Source organism: Marmota flaviventris, chromosome 15, assembly GCF_047511675.1.
Source record: "Marmota flaviventris isolate mMarFla1 chromosome 15, mMarFla1.hap1, whole genome shotgun sequence".
In the NCBI taxonomy this organism is placed as follows: domain Eukaryota; kingdom Metazoa; phylum Chordata; class Mammalia; order Rodentia; family Sciuridae; genus Marmota; species Marmota flaviventris.
The window spans coordinates 33,806,680-33,828,681 of record NC_092512.1 but is presented as its reverse complement, the minus strand read 5'-3'; the positions used below and the strand labels follow the sequence as shown (position 1 = coordinate 33,828,681).

At 34.6% G+C, this 22,002-nt stretch overlaps 1 protein-coding gene across 1 annotated transcript in view; it reads left to right on the top strand.

Moving 5' to 3' along the window:
• Positions 1-21,657, top strand: part of Dcaf13 (DDB1 and CUL4 associated factor 13) — a 40,239-nt gene extending 18,582 nt beyond the window's left edge. The window contains exons 5-11 of the mRNA XM_027948888.2: positions 443-598; positions 4,111-4,188; positions 5,779-5,861; positions 10,820-10,984; positions 19,121-19,256; positions 20,726-20,889; positions 21,475-21,657. Coding sequence (XP_027804689.1) covers positions 443-598; positions 4,111-4,188; positions 5,779-5,861; positions 10,820-10,984; positions 19,121-19,256; positions 20,726-20,889; positions 21,475-21,562 — 870 coding nt within the window. The 3' untranslated portion in view covers positions 21,563-21,657. The remainder of the gene's footprint in view (positions 1-442; positions 599-4,110; positions 4,189-5,778; positions 5,862-10,819; positions 10,985-19,120; positions 19,257-20,725; positions 20,890-21,474) is intronic.
• Positions 21,658-22,002: the final 345 nt, after the last annotated feature.

The following is a 22,002-nucleotide window of genomic DNA, read 5'->3' as shown; positions in this document are numbered from 1 at the left end:
ATTAGATTTACTCTTTAACCTAAATATGTTCCAATTTTTTAAATCACCACTTTATTTCAGTATTGTGATTAATCTTTTCTTGACCTTCTGGCTAAGAGCAAGTGCAGTATACTGGTTAGTATATATTTTGGTTCTGCCTCAGATATCAAGAAATTCCAAATGTTCCAAGGGACATGAAGGTGTTGTATGAATTTAAGATGGAGGTAATTCCCAGGTGATAATTCCTAAAACAAAATTGGGTTCATTCTTAAATCTTTTTTTAACTCTTTAGAATACTTTCTTCCACTTGCAGGAATAGCTTTAAAAGAAGTCATTTTGTTTTGTTTTGTTTTGGGGATTTCCTTAAAAATGAAAGTATGGATAGATGTATTTAAATTTTTAGCCTGCAAATTTGAAATAGTAGTGGAAACATCCATCTGTAACAATCTCTTTGCTTTTAAAGACAGTGTATACTGGAATTGATCATCACTGGAAAGATCCTGCTTTTGCCACATGTGGACAGCAAGTTGACATTTGGGATGAACAAAGAACCAATCCTATATGTTCAATGACCTGGGGATATGACAGTATAAGTAGTGTTAAGTTTAACCCAATTGAGGTAATGTTATTTTAAAAAATATGTTGTTGTTATTTAATCATTTCAGCTCTGTGTAGGAAACTTTTGGATAAAGGAGTTTTTAAAATTTTATTGGTTTTCTGGCATTTGATCACTTTTTTCAGATTATATCCAAGTTCTGTCAAATCTCAACATGTTTCTCTGAAGTTTAGTTCCAGACATCAGTGTTAACATTTTGAGAGAAAGGATGTGTGTGTGCTTATGGAGGTAGAACTACGCAAATACTCAACTGTTTAACTTTGAATTTATGTATACCTTCAACACTCATGTTTCACTGATTATTTCATTGTACTTTTAGAAAAATGTTAGTTTTTTTTTTTAATTATCGGAGGTCAGAAACAGCAAAATTGAGCATTGTTTTCTTTATAAATCATAAGGATATAGTGCTTCATAATAACATGCATGATCATTATTATACTGTGAAAATTAGTGATATTTTTCTTTGTTTAAAAGTCTGCCAAGTTCCTTCCTGGTCTAAGAGAAGACTTAAGAGATTGGCCACTACATATTATCTATTCAGGTGTGAATTTAGGAATGAAGGCTCCCTGGAGTCTATGCTAGCAAAGACTCCAGATCTTTTTCTGGGCTTTATTGTTAGAATGCATTTTAATAGCCAGGTGTTGTAGTGCACACCCGTAATCCCAGTGGCTGCGAAGGCCGAGGCAGGAGGATTGCCAGTTCAAAGCCAGCCTCAGCAACTTAGCAACACCCTAAGTAACTTAGCAAGACCCTGTCCCTAAGTAAAATATAAAAAAGGGCTAAGGATGTGGCTCAGTGGTTGAGCACCCTAGGGTTCAGTCCCCCCACCCCAAAAAGAACACATAGTAATGATGAATTCATTGTTCAGAACACTCAGTAGAGATGCTTTCCTTCAGAAAGAAAAAGAGATCAAAGCATGCATAATCTCATTTTACAAGTTATCAGGAGGCTACCATATTAGGTGCTGTAAACAAAAATCCTGATATGTAAGTTTTTTACCCTCAGAGACTCAGACTAGTAAAAGGAGGGAAGAAAGATTAAGTCAAAGTAGCAAATAATGAGAACTATATGATGTAATAGAATATAAGGTGCTGTAGTGTGATGTGAGTGTGTCTTTGAAGTATTGCCAAGAAAGCAGTCTAAATACACCTTTCTTGCCACCCACATGTGCCTATGTACACACTTCTAGGAGATGCTACAGATCTAGAGCAGAGGTTGGCAAAGCACAATCTGTGACCAGATGTGACCCATTGCCTGTTTTTATAAAGTACTACTAAAACACAGTTTGGCTCTCTTGTTTACTTACTGTCTGTAGCTGTTTTACACTACAATGGCAGCATTGAGTAATTGCTGTAACATGGCCCACAAATTCTAAAATACTTACTCTCTGGCCTTTTACAGAAAAAAGTTTACTAATTCCTAGTCTAGAGTATCTCTTTCTATTGTACCCTCATTCCATCCTCCAGCTAGCTTCCTTCATGTTTCCCTTGGTTATAGAGTACAGTACGGCCTAGAGGACCAAGCTGGCTTTACAGTGTAGGACTACAAACACAAGCAACTTGAAAGAATGTTTTATGTCCCACTTACTGTGGAGCCAAGTCAAAACTGTATTTTCTGCCAGTGTACCTTTGAATTGATTTTATCCACATCACAATTCTTCTCTATATTTTTTATTTTAAAATGAGTTTAATTATATCTCTCAGTGTATGTCATGGGTGTTTTTGTGAGCGTAAATTATAGTAATGTATGTGAACATTTTTTAAAATGCTACTCAAATTCAAGATGATGACGATATTACTATAAAAAATAATGAACCCAGACAGATGGATTTCTGCTTTTCAAGGGACAAATCTTTTGCTTTTCTATTTTGGTGAACATCTACGTCAAAGGAGCTGATGGCCAATTCAGAAATCATAAGTCACTACTAGTCATGACCTAGCAACCATGTTTCATTACTAGTCATGACCTAGCAACCATGTTTGTCACACTTGCCTACATAATAGCTCTATTCATTCTCCTGTTTATTATTAAACCTATAAACTGAGTGCTAAAAACAAATGGTGTGTGTTTCTCTTATCCTGTATCAAACTTAATGGAAAGGACATGTTGCTGTGAACAAATGGAGTATGTTTGTCTACTCTAATTATTAATAATTAATCTTCTGTTAAAATATTGAAGCCTAATATTCAGTAAAACCAAAAATTTATCTTGAGTGTTCCCATATTTTACAATGTGAAAATTGACTTTCAGAGTAGGTAGATTTTTTTGCTTTCCTCAGATCAGTCTTTATGTTTAGAAATGGAATCTGGTCATACCCTAAGATGACATAAGGAAAAGCCAAGAAAAGTTGAGGGGTCTCTAGGGCAGCTCTCAGAGGCAACAGTTGAGAGAGGAGGCTTTTGGAAAAGTCTGAGAAGAAATCATGGTTGTAACATTAGCTTTATGATGTTGATTTGAACAGTATATGCTCAGTAGTAGTAGGAGTTAGCAGACCATACACCAATTTAGTAAGTAACTTCCTGTCCTGATCCATTTGCACTATGAAATAGTCGGCAGAAGGAAGAGTTGTGTGTTAGAAACCATGAGTGAAGAGAAAGGGTAGTATTTAGGGCTCCTGAACTAGGTAGTAGAGGGCTTATTTTCACTTAATGTCAGTGGTTATGTAAGTACCTTGCACATTTAAAACTGATTTAGGAATAAGCTAAATGTTTGAAACATCTTAAAAAGGTTGGACAAAGAACAGGCCTAATTTATATAGAGAGTTAACAAATATTTAACTTCTAATAAAGCAGAAAATTTACGTGTGAAGAAAATATTGTCAAATAGAGGTAGTGACTTCTAGGGAACCTGAGACAGGAGGATCACAAGTTTGAGGCCAGCCTTGGCAACTTAGCGAGACACTTTCAAAAATAGAAAACAAAAAGAACTGGAGATACCCTTCAGTGATAGAGTATCTGGGGTTCAATCCCCAGTACCACAAACAAAAGAACAGATATTAACTTTTAAATGACATTAGTAAGACTGTCGTATTGCGGTAAAATTAGCTTATTCCCACATTGCGGTATATATTGTCTTTTCAGAAAATAAGTAGCCCTGAATATCCAAAGCCATGAAATTGTTTATACTTTTAAGTTCAGTAGTGTCACTCCTGAAATTTTCCTAAGGAAAACTGTTAGTGAGTAGAAATATTTTAAGTGTTGTTTATAGTAGTGAAAGCTTAAACAAGTCAAAGTTGAAGAATACATAAATAAAATATGTTCTATTATAAATTTAAAAACAGTGTTAGCTGCACACTGTTATCACTGGCATCTAAAATATATGTATGGGGACTTCACAATGAAACTACTTAGGTTTCTAAGATTACACATGATTTATAACCTCATAAAATGAGCTTTAATATTACAATTTCGTGTTTTAGCATAAAGATTAAGGTTATTAATTCATTTGTGCACTGAATAGACATGGTTTGCTGCCAAGCCTGACTTTTAACTGGTGATTATTATAATTATTTTTAGACATTTCTTTTGGGAAGTTGTGCTTCTGATAGAAATATAGTACTATATGATATGAGGCAAGCTACTCCTCTGAAAAAGGTGAGTTTCAATTTTGTCTTTGCTTTTTATCATTTCTCTGTAAATTGAGTAGCTGAAAATGTGGAGCAAATATTTTTATTTTCAAAGAGATAGTCTTATATCCCAGAGTGGCATTCTCTCAGCTTCTCATTGCACTGTAGAGACCCTTAAGTTTCTGTGTCTTCTATGATGCCAGCATGTCTTAGACATCTAATTTGTACTTATTGAATTGAAAATTATTTAATGACATATCTTGTATATTACTACTTAGAAATATATAATAATATATCAGGCCTCATGATTATCAGATGACATATATGATAGATAAAGTATTTTATTCCTGAAAGTTTTAGAACTCATTCACATAACCAGCTTTATTTGTTTAGATATATGCTGATGGGTACTATTTAGTTTTCAGGGTGTTTTTTTTGTTGTTGTTGTTGTTGTTGTTATTTGTTTGTTTTTTAGACAGGCACTATCTTGTCCAAGGTAATAGACTTCCCAACAGTTCTAAGATGATAATTCCAGGACTTACATGTCAAAGCTAATACAATTTATGCTAATTCTGAAGAGGGAGAGAAATATTGTCATAGGTGGAAAAATGAGTACTATTTTTTAATGGTGTTCCACTACTTTTATTTATTTATTTATTTATTTTAAGAGAGAGAGAGAGGAGAAAGAATTTTAATATTTATCTTTCAGTTTTCGGCAGACACAACATCTTTGTTTGTATGTGGTGCTGAGGATCGAACCCAGGCCACACGCATGCCAGGCGAGCCCACTACCGCTTGAGCCACATCCCCAGCCCCTTCCACTACTTTTAGGTTGTAGAAAATAACTGGTTCCATCCAGTTTGCACTCTGTTTATTCTTTTCAGTCTGTCAGGCAATAGGCAGAGTATATTAAACACTGTTTTGTTTTTTAATTGTTGTTTCTACTGTCAGTGTTTTTTCTCTTCCTTCATTTTTCATTTTTATTTTTTGTGGTACTAGGAATTGAACCCAGGGTTTAATGTGTGCTGTTGCCCAATCATGGTACATCCCTGACCCTTGTCATTGTTTCTTGTTATCTTTTCTAAATATAGTAGTTTTCAATCGGGTTATGTTCCCGCACAAGGTATAGTGTTCAAACATGAGAAGAACAGTTACTGGAGAGCTGCTTGTTAAACATCCTACAGTGGACAATCACACACAATAAGATTATCCTCCCCAAAATACCAGTGGCATTCTGTTGAGAAGCACTCTAAATTATTGGTAATCATAAATGAGTTCAAATTATGCTGGTCTTTTGAAAACATTTCTTCTGCACTTTAATTCTAAACTCACCATTAATTTTGTCCCTAATTTGATACTTAATCATTTAAATTATTTGAAATTCAGGGACAAGGTATTAACCATTTTTCTATTTTTCATATTTGCCACTCTGCCTGTGTATTCAGGAAACAATTATTAATTGATTTCCCATTCCTTGAATGATAGTGTATACATAGTACATGTTTATTAAATATTTGCTTCAATCAATGGGGGCGAAAAAGAAATGAAGAAGGAAATTTATTCTTTTTAAAGATAATTAACTTCATACTAAAAGGCTAATGTGTGCTTCCTTTCTCAGGTTATCTTAGATATGAGAACAAATACAATCTGTTGGAACCCTATGGAAGCTTTTATTTTTACTGCAGCAAATGAAGATTACAAGTAAGTTTTTCTTTTGTAAAAATTTATTCTATCAGAAAGGGCTCAATTGCATACATTTTACTAATACAGTATATTTTACTAGGTAAGTATACCTTCATATACAAGTTAGAAAACTGATGTGTTTTATTAAAAATAATTTCAAAATTGGAAGGGCTTCTTAGAAAATTATTTTCTGTTTTCAGAATGATGTATACCAAGGATAGTAAACTATAACCTCTGGAAAAAATCCTGCGTTGTGTTTTTATAAAAAGTTTTACTTCAGTTTGTTTACATCCATTTATGTGTGTATTAGATATGGCTGCTTTTGTGCTGTAATGCCTCAGTTGAATAATTTTGATACAGACCTTATGGTCTACTTGGCCAAAAATATTTACTACCTGGCCCTTTATGAACGAAGTTTGGTACTTTGATATACTCTATACGTAAAGACTAAACCATCATGTTTTAATGGAAACAAAAATAATTGCCTTCAATTTTGGGTGGGTAGGGGGTACTTAGGCACTTTACGACTGGACTACATCCCTAACTCTTGTTGTTTTTTATTTTGAGACAGTCTCTCTAAGTTGCTTGGGGCCTCAGTAAGTTGCTAAGGCTGGCCTTGAACTTATGATCCTCCTGTGTCAGTCTCCCAAGTCACTGGGATTGCAGGCATGTGCCACCATACCTGGCATCTGCCTACAAATATTGGTAGCTCTTACTTATGTACTTATGCCATCAACTGTCACTGTTTCAGTATTAAGGCAGAAGAAAAATTATACTTGAAATTTTTAGCTTAATATTTGCGGATAGGTTATTCTGTGACTCTGTTGTGTAAAATTTACTTAGCAGCCTTATATTCTATTTTTTTTGGGGGGGGGGGGCTGGGGTTGAACTCAGAGGCACTCAACCACTGAGCCACATCCCCTAGCCCAATTTTGTATTTTATTTAAAGACAGGGAGGGTCTCACTGAGTTGCCTCACTTTTGCTGAGTCTAGCTTTGAACTTGCAACCCTTCTGCTTTAGCATCCTGAGCCACTAGGATTACAAAGCATGAGCCATTGTGCCCGCAGCAGCCTTATATTCTTGATCTATGTAGAATTTTATTTCCTTATGTAATGTTTTAACATTTGTTGAAGCATTGCACAATGGCTCTTATTTCATCTTTTCTTGAAAGATGAAAACAAAAACAAACATCACCTTTTTTAGGATATTGAAGCAGAGAGATTAACCTGCTAATTCTTATCCAATGCATTTGTTGTAGTACTACGTATATGGTAGGTTCCTAATAATTTTGTTTGTTTGTTTCATTAGAAAAGGTTGAAGTTTGGTGGTGGATTGAACTTAGATATTCTGTATTTAAATTTTGTATTCCACTTTATAGATGTGAAAGCATAAACAGTAATATTAGTTCATAAATGCGATTTATTACATAATGTTTTAGTGGTAATGACTAAAATCATCTCCTATGATTTCTGTACTAAAAAGACGCACAGTTGGTTGGTATTAACTAGCAGTAACCGCTCACACTAAACGAAATCCTTTTTTGCTTTTATTGATGTTTTAAAATTAAATGACAGTGTTCCAATTAAAGGCAATGAATGATAAGAGTAATACTGCAGTATTGTGACCACTTTAATAAAGTACATTCTCATTAGCTATTTTGACAAGGTGGACTTTTTTCAGAGCTTCCTTGGAATTTCTTGCCTTGGGAAGAGTTATATATCATAGCACCCAGAACAAAGAACAGTATAAGAAGTGATTGTTAGAATGTCCCATAATTGCTTTTACTTGAAAATCATCTTGCTGTGGTATCCCTTTTCTGTATGTGTAAATATTTTCCTTCTTTTATAAATGTCCTTTAAATATTCTAATTGTTCTGAATTAGAAACCCAAGTTAGAATCTAGGTCAAGCAGTAATTGCTGTAGAAAGTTGGGCACATCATTTAAACTAATTCTTTGTCATAGTTTTATCATCCGTAAGAAGAAAACTTTGATATAGATGATCCCTAAAGAGTCTCATAACTCAAACCTTGTTGAGAACTGTTGTACTAGGCAGGTAACATTCTGAAGCAGTTGCCAACTCAAAAATTTAACCTCAAAAATCAGTATGATCTTGGGTGACAATTCTTTAAAAGTTTAAAAAATTATTTCTTAAAGAGCAGTGCAATTCTTTTTTTTGTACCAGGTATTAAACTCAGGGATGTTTAACCACTTAGCCACATCCCCAGCCCTTTTTTGTATTTTATTTGGAGAAAGGGTCTCACTGAGTGGCCTAAGGTCTCGATAATTTGGTGAGGCTGGCTTTGAACTTGTGATCTTGCTCCTGCCTCAGCCTCCCCAGCTGCTGGGATTACAGGTGTGTGCCACTGAGCCTGGCAAGTATTAATTTTTAAAAACATACCTTTGAAATAATTTTAGGTTTACTAAGAAATTGCAAAAATATGACATGTTGTCATTGTCCCCTAATGGTAATGTCTTACACAACATAATCATAGCAAAACCCAGAGGTTACCATTGGTACATTTTTACTATTAACTAAGCTACAGACTTTATTCCATCACCAGTTTTTCCAGCAGTGTTCTTTTTCTATTCAGGGTTCTGATGCAGGATCTCAGGTTGAATTTAATTGTCATGTTTCCTTAGTCTACTTAATCTATAACTGTTTTTCAGTCTTTTCTCATCTTCTGTAACCTTATATCTTAGTTCAGACTGCTGCAACAAATTACCATGAAATAGGGTGGCTTAAGCAACACACATTTATTTCTCAGAGTTTAGGAACCTGGTGGTTGGAGATCTAGGTGCCAACATAGTCAGGTTCTGATAAAGGCCCTCTTCTAGGTTGCATCCAGCCATCCACTCTTGAACTCCCCTCCTCTCTCCTCCCCTCTTCTTTTCTTAGGGCAGGCTAGTTCTCTGGATTCTTCTTATGAGGGCACAGATTCTATCTCTTCCTTTATGACCTTATTGTTTCCCCAAAGACCCTACCTCCAAATACCATCACAATTGGGGATTGGACTTCGACATATGAATTCTGAGAAGACATACCAACATTTGGTACATAATACTTAGTACTTTTTTTTTTTTTTGGTACCAGGGATTGAACCAGGGGTGCTTAACCACTAAGCCACATCCTTTTTATTTTTTATTAAGATACAGCGTCTCGCTAAGTTGTTTAGGGCCTCACTAAGTTGCTGAGGCTGGCTTTGAACTCATGAGCCTCCTGCCTCAGCCTCCCTACCTTCTGGGTTTACAAGCATGTGCCACTATGCTCGGAACCTTAGTCCTTTTGAAGAGGACTTACCTTTCACTTATTTTGAAAACTGCCCTTAATTTGGGTTTAGCTAATGTTTTCTCATTATTAGATAGAAGTTATGTTTTTGTCAAGAATACCACAAAATTGATGTGCCTGTCTTAGTATGTTAATCAGCTTTCTTTTGCTGTGACAATACCTGAGAAAAACAAAAGAAGAGAATACTTATTTTGGCTCACAGATTTTTGAGGTTTCAGTCCAATGTTGCTTGTAGAACTCATGGCAGAGGAATAGTATTTACCTCATGGTGGTCACGAAAGAAGTGGAGATTACCCCAGTGACCTACTTTGTACAACTTTGCAGTTTCTGCCACCTCTCAACCTTTAATTTAGGAATTTATTAGTAGATTAATCCACTGATAAGGTTAGAGCCTTCATGAACCAATCACCTTCCAAAGGCCCCCACCATTAACACTACTGCATTGGGAACCAAGTCTTAAACACCTGAGCTTTTGGGGGACATTTCACATATAGATCATAACTGTATCATGTAAAGATTTGGTACTTGATGTCAGTATATTTTACTAATGATAATATTAACCTTGATTAAGGTGACGTCCATCAGATTTTTTACAACAGTTATTATACTTTCTTTTGTGATTATTACATAACTTTGGGGAAGAACTTTGGGGAAGATACCTTCTTTTTTCTAAAACTTAAACTCAGTAATCTTAGCATCTTGAAATATTTTGGTATTATTGGTCACTGTAATGCTGTATTACTTTTATCCATTGTCTTTGTTGGCTCATTTGGGGCACTATTTTAGTTGTTAATCTTGAAACTCAAAAGTCAGTAGGTTTTACCATTTATGCATAAAGTAACTTTCTTATTTTGGTACACCCCTTGAAAAGCTGTGTTCACTTTTTAAAAAAAATTTTGTAGCTCAGCATAACTGTTTTTATGTATGTTTGTTTGTTTAGAGCTTTATAGTTCTGCTCCCTGGTATGTCACTGATAGGAATATAAATTAACTCAGCTTTGTTGCAAATGATTTGTCAACTCAAGCCTTAAAAATGCTCCTGCTTTCAGATGTGAAAATCCTACTTTAGAAATCGATCCAACTTTAATTGAATTTCAGTTTTTAATTCAAATTCAAATATTTGAGTTTCGTTTAAGCATTATTTTTTAAAATTGGAAACTATGTTTCAAAAAATAGAAATTACTTGTACTCATTTAAGAATAAAATCTTTTCAAAGATTATTTAATGATATGAGAAAATATTCATGAGAAGAATATAAATTATTTTTATATTAAAATATAAAGCTTGATACCGTATTAATCTCAATTTTATTAAAAATATAAATTTAAATAGCATAGTAAAAAGATGTTTAAAAGTCTTTATTGTACCAACTGACTTTCTCTGAGTAATAGAGTTAAAGGTAATTTTTGTATTCTTTGTAATGTCTTTGAAATTTTCACATTTTCTATTTACATTATGAGGAAAAAAGTGTGTGTGTGTGTGTGTGTGTGTGTGGTGTGTGTGTGTGTAATCTTAAGGAGCAATAAAAAGTTGATATTTTTCCTTGTCTCTTGCCTGCCTGTGTTCAGAATTGAGCTATTTATTTAGATGCCCATGATTAATCAGTGGGTCTTATTTTCATTAATGCCTTTTAGAAACACATATGGCTTTTTCTAGAAATTTATATCAGAATTTTAAAATTCTTTTACAGCTTATATACTTTTGATATGCGTGCACTGGACACTCCTTTAATGGTCCACATGGATCATGTATCTGCAGTGCTTGATGTGGATTACTCCCCCACTGGGAAAGAGTTTGTGTCTGCTAGTTTTGATAAATCTATTAGAATCTTTCCTGTTGACAGAAGTCGGAGCAGGTATGTGACAACCAATAAACTACTTGTTTTTCTTTGATTTTGGGGGGTGTGTGGAGAGGGAGTCCTAATCTTAAATGTTCTGGCTGGTTATGTATATATGATGGGGCTTACGCCCATGCATTATGGCTTGGGATATTAGCTTCCATTGTATCATCTATGGGCAAAACATTAGCCTATCAGGTGGTTTCTTTCACTGAACAGAGCATTGTATTTATGTAATTAGTAAACTTTCTAGAAATTTTTAATTTGCTGATAAAGAACTCACATAAGTTTTAACTAACGTAATATAAGAGCAATTAATATTGTTTGCTTCTTATTTCTTACTCATTCACATTCAACCAATGCAAATTTTTTATTGGTTGTTCAAAACATTACAAAGCTCTTGACATATCATATTTCATACATTAGATTCAAGTGGGTTATGAACTCCCATTTTTACCCCAAATACAGATTGCAGAATCACATCGGTTACACATCCACATTTTTACATAATGCCCTATTAGTAACTGTTGTATTCCGCTACCTTTCCTATCCTCTACTATCCCCCCTCCCCTCCCCTCCCATCTTCTCTCTCTACCCCATCTACTGTAATTCATTTCTCTCCTTGTTTATTTTCCCATTACCCTCACAACCTCTTATATGTAATTTTGTATAACAATGAGGGTCTCCCTCCATTACCATGCAATTTCCCTTTTCTCTCCCTTTCCCTCCCAACTCATGTATCTGTTTAATGTTAATCTTTTCTTCCTGCTCTTCCTCCCTGCTCTGTTCTTAGTTGCTCTCATTATATCAAAGAAGACATTTGGTATTTGCTTTTTAGGGATTGGCTAGCTTCACTAAGCATAATCTGCTCTAGTGCCATCCATTTCCCTGCAAATTCCATGATTTTGTCATTTTTTAGTGCTGCGTAATACTCCATGGTGTATAAATGCCACATTTTTTTTTATCCATTCATCTATTGAAGGGCATCTGGGTTGGTTCCACAGTCTAGCAATTGTGAATTGTGCTGCTGTGAACATCGATGTGGCAGTATCCCTGTAGTACGCTCTTTTAAGGTCTTCAGGGAATAGTCCGAGAAGGGCAATAGCTGGGTCAAATGGTGGTTCCATTCCCAGCTTTCCCAGGAATCTCCATACTGCTTTCCAAATTGGCCGCACCAGTTTGCAGTCCCACCAGCAATGTACAAGAGTACCCTTTTCGCCACATCCTCGCCAGCACTTGTTGTTTGACTTCATAATGGCTGCCAATCTTACTGGAGTGAGATGGTATCTTCGGGTGGTTTTGATTTGCATTTCTCTGACTGCTAGAGATGGTGAGCATTTTTTCATGTACTTGTTGATTGATTGTATGTCCTCCTCTGAGAAGTGTCTGTTCAGGTCCTTGGCCCATTTGTTGATTGGGTTATTTGTTATCTTATTGTCTAATTTTTTGAGTTCTTTGTATACTCTGGATATTAGGGCTCTATCTGAAGTGTGAGGAGTAAAAATTTGTTCCCATGATGTAGGCTCCCTATTTACCTCTCTTATTGTTTCTCTTGCTGAGAAAAAACTTTTCAGTTTAAGTAAGTCCCATTTGTTGATTCTTGTTATTAACTCTTGTGCTATGGGTGTCCTATTAAGGAATTTGGAGCCCGACCCCACAATATGTAGATCGGAGCCAACTTTTTCTTCTATCAGACGCAGAGTCTCTGATTTGATATCTAGCTCCTTGATCCACTTTGAGTTAACTTTTGTGCATGGCGAGAGGAGGGGATTCACTTTCATTTTGTTGCATGTGGATTTCCAGTTTTCCCAACACCATTTGTTGAAGATGCTATCCTTCCTCCATTGCATGCTTTTAGCTCCTTTATCAAATATACGATAGTTGTAGCTTTGTGGATTAGTCTCTGTGTCCTCTATTCTGTACCATTGGTCCACCCGCCTGTTTTGGTACTATACCGCCTGATTCACACTTCCTGCTTAGAATTGCTTTTGCTATTCTGGGTCTTTTATTTTTCCATATGAATTTCATGATTGCTTTATCTATTTCTACAAGAAATGCCGTTGGGATTTTGATTGGCATTGCATTAAACCTATAGAGAACTTTTGGTAATATCGCCATTTTGATGATGTTAATTCTGCCTATCCATGAACAGGGTATATTTTTCCATCTTCTAAGATCTTCTTCTACTTCTCTCTTTAGGGTTCTGTAGTTTTCATTGTATAAATCTTTCACCTCTTTTGTTAGGTTGATTCCCAAGTATTTTATTTTTTTTGAGGATTTTGTGAATGGAGTGTTTTTCCTCATTTCCGTTTCAGAGGTTTTGTTGCTGATGTACAGAAATGCCTTTGATTTATGCGTGTTGATTTTATATCCTGCCACTTTGCTGAATTCATTTATTAGTTCTAGTAGTTTTTTTGTAGACCCTTTTGGGTCTTCTAGGTATAGAATCATATGATCTGCAAATAGTGATAATTTAAATTCTTCTTTTCCTATTTTTATGCCTTTAATTTCTTTCATCTGTCTAATTGCTCTGGCCAGTGTTTCAAGAATTATATTGAATAGAAGTGGTGATAGAGGGCATCCCTGTCTTGTTCCAGATTTTAGAGGGAATGCCTTCAATTTTTCTCCATTCAGAATGATGCTAGCCTGAGGCTTAGCATAGATAGCTTTTACAATGTCGAGGTAAGTTCCTGTTATCCCTAGTTTTTCTAATGTTTTGAACATAAAGGGATGCTGTACTTTGTCGAATGCTTTTTATGCATCTATCGAGATGATCATATGGTTCTTATCTTTAAGTCTATTGATGTGGTGAATAACATTTATTGATTTCCGTATATTGAACCATCCTTGCATCCCAGGGATGAATCCTACTTGATCATGGTGCACAATTTTTTTGATGTGCCTTTTGTATCCGATTTGCCAGAATTTTATTGAGGATTTTTGCATCTAGGTTCATCAGAGATATTGGTGTGTAGTTTTCTTTCTTTGAGGTGTCTTTGTCTGGTTTCGGAATCAGGGTGATGATGGCCTCATAGAATGAATTTGGCAGAGCTCCCTCTTTTTCTATTTCCTGAAATAACTTGAAAAGTATTGGTATTAATTCTTCTTTAAAGGTTTTGTAAAACTCCGCTGTATACCCAGCCGGTCCTGGGCTTTTCTTGGTTGGTAGTCTTTTGATTGCTTCTTCTATTTCATCCATTGATATTGGTGTGTTTAAATTGTGTGTATCCTCCTGACTCAAGTCTACAACCAATGCAAAATTTAAAAGAGCAAATAAAATTGTCAGCTGTCCCATAGTCTTATTTGTGTGAGATTCATATTGTCTTATACAGCTTGGCTCTCTACTATACAGTTTGTTACTAAATATAATACAGTATATATTTATACATCTGTAATATATGGTATCATATATACAACTGTATGTGTATGTGTATATGTGTGTGTATGTGTGTATTTTGGGTTTTTTTGGTACTGGGTATTGAACTCAGGGAAGCTTTACCGCTGAACCTCATTCCTACCCCTTTTTCTTTTGAGATAGAATCTCAGTAAGTTGCTAGGGCCTCACTAAGTTGCTGAGATTGGCCTTGAACTTGAGATCCTCCATGCCTCAGCCTCTAGGCATGTACCACCATGTCAGTGTTATATTTTTGTACTGAGGTAATCTATAGAAAACGATGACAATTTAAGGGACTTTCAAGGGTTATTTTTACTTGATTTTTTGCTTTACTGACTGACTTTATTTTTCTAGCAGTCCTGGGTGTCAAACCTAGCACCTCTTATATGCTGCACAAGGACTCCACCACTGAGCTGTATCCACAGCCCCTTTAGGCTAACTTTAAAACTTAGCTCCTGTATAAGACACAGCCTCTTGTGCATGTGCAGTGTGCTTTGGCTTACAAAGCACTTTCATACCAGGCATAGTGGCACATGTCTGTAATCCCAGTGACACAGGAGTCTTAAGACAGGAGGATTTCATGTTTGAGGACTACTTTAGCAACTTAGTAAGACCCTTTCTCAAAGTAAAATACAAAGGGCTAGAGTTGTAGAGGGCTTCTATGTTTAATCTCCAGTACTGCCCAAAAGAAACAAACAAACAAAAAAACACTTTGATACACCTTCTTACTGTTCCTTAGTAATAATATCTTAGATATGTTTCTAGAGATATGCATAAAGCAAATTAAAGTAAATCAAAGGAAATTTTTCTACAAAAATTATGATAATTCAAGTATTATAGTAGTGTCACTCAAAAATAAAGATACAACCACTTCCATTTTAATATGACAACTGCATATTAAAATAGAAACAAAATAAATTAATCTCTAAAATGCAACACACACACACACACACACACATATGCATGTATGAGTATGTGTACACTCTTACTTCATTTAGTGTCCCTGTCTTGGTTGATAAAATTAGTTGGAGAAAACCAGGGATTATTAAGGTAGTAGTAAAGGAAAAGAAAAAAAGTAGTAAAATGCAGGACTGGGAAAGGAAAAAATAGAAACCTGTGTAATGAGATTGTGTGACAGCATGTGGAAATGGCAACACACTTTATCAGCTTCCTGAATGTTGATGGTAGCAGAGAATCTTTCTCAGACCGTTTGTTCACTTTTAAAAATTAGAGCATGCTTAATTCAGTGTTGTAGCTACAGCAGGTGAAGATGCTCAACATTTTAGTGCAGTGGTGAGAATTTTGATCATTACACTTAATGATAAATTAAGCCTGTGGTTTAGTAGGTTTCTGAACCTTCTGGAAGAATGATGTTTGTTTTCAAAGACATATCCTACCCTTTTCCTAACACACCCTCTTTCTGTTCCAGCAGGGTCAGGACTAGGGAAAGACAAATTAGGTGCATTGGGGCAGAATTTAAGAAGTTTCTTGTTCTCAGGGTTGGGCCTGTATATATACCACCTTGAGCATGAATGCCTTCTTAAAATTCAGACAGCAAGTACCTCATTTGCCTCAACTTTGTTCAGCCCTGTGTTCACCACAAAAAGATCTTTGAGACATTGTCGCCTAAGAGTCATGCAATTCTTCCATGCCTTTTTCAGTCAAAGCTGATTTGCTTGTCTTGCTCTTCAGTGTTTTAACTTGTGATAGTTGCATGGTTCTCTATTCTTGATTCAAGGAAGCCACATTGATTCCCACACTTTGTATCATTAATTGCTGGGAAACAATTATCATCATCATTGTTTAATCTGATTTTGAAGATAACTTGAGTTAAAGGCATACTGAAAAGAGCATTCTGATGACTTTGATCTTTATTCCATCATCTTCATTGTAGAAATACTGATATTTGTTCTTATATGGCTGTTGCTTCCTTTGCAACTGCCTTAATATTTTCCACATTGTCTTGAATGGTTTGTGGGGATAATTTAGTCAGGCCCAAGGCAAGACTGTTAAGAATCAAGAGACTATAGTCCTTCATAATTTCTTGTCACCAAAACGTCTGAAGATAGTAGGACAATATACTTTTCTAACATGATGCATAAAGACAAGAAATGAAAAACAAGCAAAAAGTTAGAGAAATGGGAATATGTATTTGTGTATTTACCTTTGATCTCAAAGACCTAGTTGCTGAGTTGGGGTTGAATTATTCCTAAGCCAACGTGGCTGGCTAAATGCAGATAAGGTCAAATTATTCTGGAATTGTATATAGAAGTTCTTATCCTCATTTCCAGGGAATTTTTTTCCTGATGTCATTTGGAGATTTTGTAATCATCATCTTAATATATGATGCTTCCTGTTGTGTTTAGATATAAATGGTATTCCCTATGACCTTTGCTTCATCTGCTTGAAAGCTCATCCCACTTTGTTTCCATGGTCTGCTGTTGTTTCCTCTCATTATGTGCATCAAGCAACTCAGGCCTAGGCAGCTTTTTTAATATCTATATTTTTAAAACAATTTCCTTTGAAAATCAAAAAAATATGGGTTTTTTTGTTTTGTTTTGTATTCTCCACTACGGGAAATTAAACCCAGGTGTGCTCTGCCACTGTGCTGCATTATTACCTCAACTTTTTTTTTTTTTTTTTTTTGATATCAGGAATTGAACTCAGGGGCACTCAACCACTGAGCCACACCCCCAGCCCTATTTTGTATTTTATTAGAGACATGGTCTCACTGAGTTGCTTAGCTCCTTGCCATTGCTAAAGCTGGCTTTGTATTCGTGATCCTCCTGTCTCAGCCTCCTGAGCTGCTGAGATTACAGGCATGCACCACCACACCTTCAGTCCTTTTTTATTTTGAAACAAATTCTCACTAAGTTGCCCAGGCTGACCTCTTATAATCTTTATATATTTATAAAAAGATTTATATGTATTTTATGTATTTATATATATAAATATATATACTTTATATATATTTATATATATAAATATAATAATTACAAGCGTATGGTTCTCCTGCTTCAGTTTTCCTAGTAGCTGGGATTACAAGCTGTCAAACTTGACTTAAAATGTATTATTTTAAAGTGATTTTTTTTAAACTAAGGTTAAATCAGTGTTGGAAGTAGGTTTCTCTGAAGATTTTATTCAGTATTTACAAATATTATACAGGTATTAAACAAGTACATTTCCTGTAAGAATTAGTTCATTTTGGGGAAAAATAGTTTATTTTGACTACTAAAGAATTTAAATTTTTATAATGTATTTGTTTCTTAATAGTATAGTTTATAAAATCTAGCATGTATGTGAACAAGAAGTTAAGAACTCTGCATAGTTTACCATTAAGGATGATTCTAAGTTAGTTAAATGTCTAACCATTCGATTTCACTGGTTTGAACAAGTTTTTAAAATATATATATATATATATATACATATATATATATATATATATATATATATATATATATTAGTTTTAAGTGGACATAGTATCTTTATTTTACATTTATGTGGTACTGAAGCTGGAACTCTGTGCCTCAAACTTGCTAGGCAAGCGCTCTACCACTAAGCCACAATCCCAGCCCACAAGTTATTTTCTAATAATTACTAAAGTCTGATTGGATTTCCATAAATTTAAACACATTGTATTGCTGTGGGAAGAAAAGGGGCTTTTAAGCAGGTAAAGAAATGAGCCGCATAAAAGCAGAACATTGAGAAAGAAGAAAAAGCAGTCAATGTCATCCAGTTTTCATTTAATAGGCTGTTCTGTTTAACCATCCTCCCCCCTTTAAAAAATAGATTTCTTATGATTTATCATACTGATTAAACATAACTCTTAGAAATAACATAAAAGACTAGTTGGGTGGTTATACATTAGAGCTACTTTTATTGATAAGAATTATATTTGATGTGGTTGTCCTCTATGGGTTTTCTTCTCCTGTGTATAATTTGTTGAGCCTCTTTCGTTTCCCTTAATGTAATCTGCATTTTCAGTCATTTAGTCCAGATTTGGAAAATTCACTTCCCCAAAAGTCTTAGCTTATTTTTCCTGACCTAATCTTTTAACTTGCTTTAAAATGCTATTTTTAACATTTCCCAATATAGTATCTTCTGTGAATTCACTTAGCATGTTTCACAAATAGGTATCAAATTTGACTATAAAATGATTCTTACCTCAACTTATAAGACACTTTTGTAGCCCTCCCTTTCTTTTCACACATGTAAATCAACTCTCACTTCAATTAAGCTTTTAAACAGTGTGCGGAGGCAAAAAAAAATCACACATCAGATTCAGCAGATCACAAGGTGCTCTTTGAATGCTATTGTTTTTTTTTTTTCTAGTTTTTGAGTGTTGGGATGGGAGGGTAATTGTTGACTTGAACTGAAGTGGAAATGGGCAAAAGGGCTTATTAAGAGCAAGCCATTTTTTATTGTTACAAAGTTACCCCAACTTTAAAATTTTATTGTATTTGCAATCATATATTTTGTGAAATTCTCTATACATCTGATTTTGCTTAATTTGTTTGTATTTATTTTTTTTATTGGATTATAAATTCTTCCAGGGGAGGAATTGTTTTTAAATTCCCTAGAATTTAGCACAGAACAGTATTAATTTGATTCAGTAAAAACACATTGAAATGAACTTGAATTTTCCTTTTATATATAGTCCCTTAGGATTAAAAAATGGTATCCTGGATACTTGGCAGGCAATGGGTGAAGAAAATCTATACTAAAATCCCTAGAGTTTTAACTTACTTCTTCTTCTGTAGAGAAGTGTATCACACAAAACGAATGCAACATGTTATATGTGTAAAGTGGACTTCTGACAGCAAGTACATTATGTGTGGGTCTGATGAAATGAACATTCGTCTCTGGAAAGCTAATGCTTCTGAAAAATTGGGTGTGGTAAGAGACCCCATTTTCTTTCATCTCCATAAAGCTAGTTGTTAATTTATTATCATGGATATCACAATGTTATAAAGAGATTTATTTGAAGTTCTTTAGGTATTTTGATGAAATTGATACCTCTGTGATAAAAAAAAAAAAAAAGGTAAGTTAGCAACAAAACAAACAAAGCTACTATTTGGTAATATTTGAACGTACTTGGTTTCTTTGTGTCTTCCTTGAGGTAGGTAGTGAAGATGTAGGGACTAGAAGCTTAAAATTTAGAAGCCTCTCTCTTCTGTTAGCAGACTAGTAATTGGTAGATCAAAGGTTTAAAGTCACAGTAAGATCTCTTTAATATCAAAGCCACTAAAACACTTACATAAAAGGTAAATACAGAAAGCTTCAGACTTTAGGGGCTGGAATTGTGGCTCAGTGGTAGAGCATCTGCCTGGCATGTATGAGGCCCTGGGGTTTTGTCCTCAGCACCGCATGTAAATAAGCAAATGAAATAAAAGATCCATTTACAACTAAAAAAAATGTTAAAAAGAAAAAATAAAAAGCTTCAGACTTAAAAAAGATTCAATGAAAATACAGCAGATATTATCATTGGCTAATTACCTTTGGGTTGTGGGATTGTGATTGGTTTTTGTTTTGTTTTTAATGTTTTTTCTGAATGTACCACATTTTATATAAGAAGCGTACAGAATATTTTTATCAGAAACAAATATTAAAGTAAGCAGTAAAGGTTAAGGGTTGGAATTGTGGTCCAGTGGCAAGCGCTTGCCTAGTATGGGTGAGGAACTGGGTTCAATCTCTAGCATTAAATAAAAATAAATAAACAAACAAACAAATAAAGGTATTTTAAAAATGACACCATGTTTTAAAAAACAAATAAATAAGAAGTAAAGGTTAAGTACGAATTATTTTCTCCTTAGGCCCAGAAGGAAAATCAAGGTATAATAAGCTGTAATTAAAGGCAACTCTAATTTTAAGTTTAATGATTAGTAAGTATTGCCTTGTGCCTGAATTTAGTTCATCAATATATGTTCCCTGATTTGTAGTATCCTTAACATTAAACAAAACCTAATTATTATGAAGTCAGATACTTTTTTTCCTTTTCTCTTTGCATACCTATTTTCAGAAAAAAAATTATTGAGTAATTGATTTAGGTGTTTTTCGTGTGTTGTTTATACCTACAAGGAAGGCCTACCTCAGTGATGCACTCAGCCCTACTTCATAGCACTGTAGTGCTTCATTTGTTGGCATCTGTCCACATTGTGGACGTGCTATCTAAAAGGAAATGTGGTGCTTACAGGGTCATGTTATGAATATAACTTTGTAAAAGGCACAAGTACACTGGCAATTTTGATTGCCTGGCATAAAAGTAAAGTTTTAGGAGCAAAGAAGGGTAAGCCTAGATTTGTTATACTGAAACAAAACCAATGCGCTACTCATTAAGATACCAAAATGCATTTTTCTTTTTTTAGCTTACATCAAGAGAAAAAGCAGCTAAGGATTATAACCAGAAATTAAAGGAGAAATTTCAATATCATCCTCATATAAAACGTATAGCTCGTCATCGACATCTACCAAAATCTATCTACAGCCAGATTCAGGAGCAGCGCATCATGAAGGAAGCTCGTAGACGAAAGTATGTACTGAGGCAAATGACTGTGTCACGGTTCCCTTTTCTGACTTTCCCATCTCCCCCACACCCTTTTTTCTTTTTTCTTTTTTCAGCAAAAGTGAAAGCAGTGAGTATAAGAGTTCCTAATATACTTCACGTAACATTTGAGATCTAACATTTTGTATCTAAAGCAGAACTGCCCCTGCACTGCCATTTCTCCTGTGGAATATTCTCTTTGAAACACTTGAATTAATGCACATAATGCAAAGTATTAATAGAAATTTTAATAAGTCAGAGCTCTTTTTTAAAATTTAAACTATAAAAATGACTATTATTTTGCTCTTTTGTTAGATGTTGGAATAGGATCAAATCGTTTGTTTTTTAGTAACTGTGGCAGGTTTGTTTTAGACTAATAAAGAATACTGCTAAAACGCAAATAAGTAACAAGTTTATTTCTAGTTAAGAACATCACCTTTTTACGTATTCTCATTGTGAAATTTTTTTCAATAGTCATTTTTCTGGTGAAAGAAAATGCTTTATGATTTTTTGAGAACATTTTCTTTGGTTAAGATGATTTCTCATAAACTTGCTTATTTTGTTTATTTCTAGGGAATTGAATCGACGTAAACATAGCAAGCCTGGATCTGTGCCAATTGTGTCAGAGAAAAAGAAACACATAGTGGCAGTTGTGAAATAATATTTGGTATTCCTACCAATCCTGATGTGTAATTAATTGTTGCTTTGAACTGGGAACTCTACAAATAAAAGTACTGGCTCTAGTTTAATAGTAAATATGAATATGTGTTTTTTTCTTTCCCTGTCATCACTTTACTTTCCTTTCTTTTTCTGTTTTCCCTGCTTGTGTTTTGACATATCTAAGACCTGGTTGTACCTTAGCCTAGTGAACTATTAGTTTATGGACCACCTAAAAAATGAACCAACCATACTATATTTGCCTGGCTTCTTGTCAGGACATTTGGTGTTAACTGCCATGAGAAGTCCCACCTGCTGAGTCACTGGCATTACCTGCTGCTACAACCTGTGGTTTCCATAGTGATGTCCAGTGACTTGCACACAACAGAACCTGACTGGTAATGACGAGCAATTTCCTGTAATTCAAGCCTTTTACTAATCTAG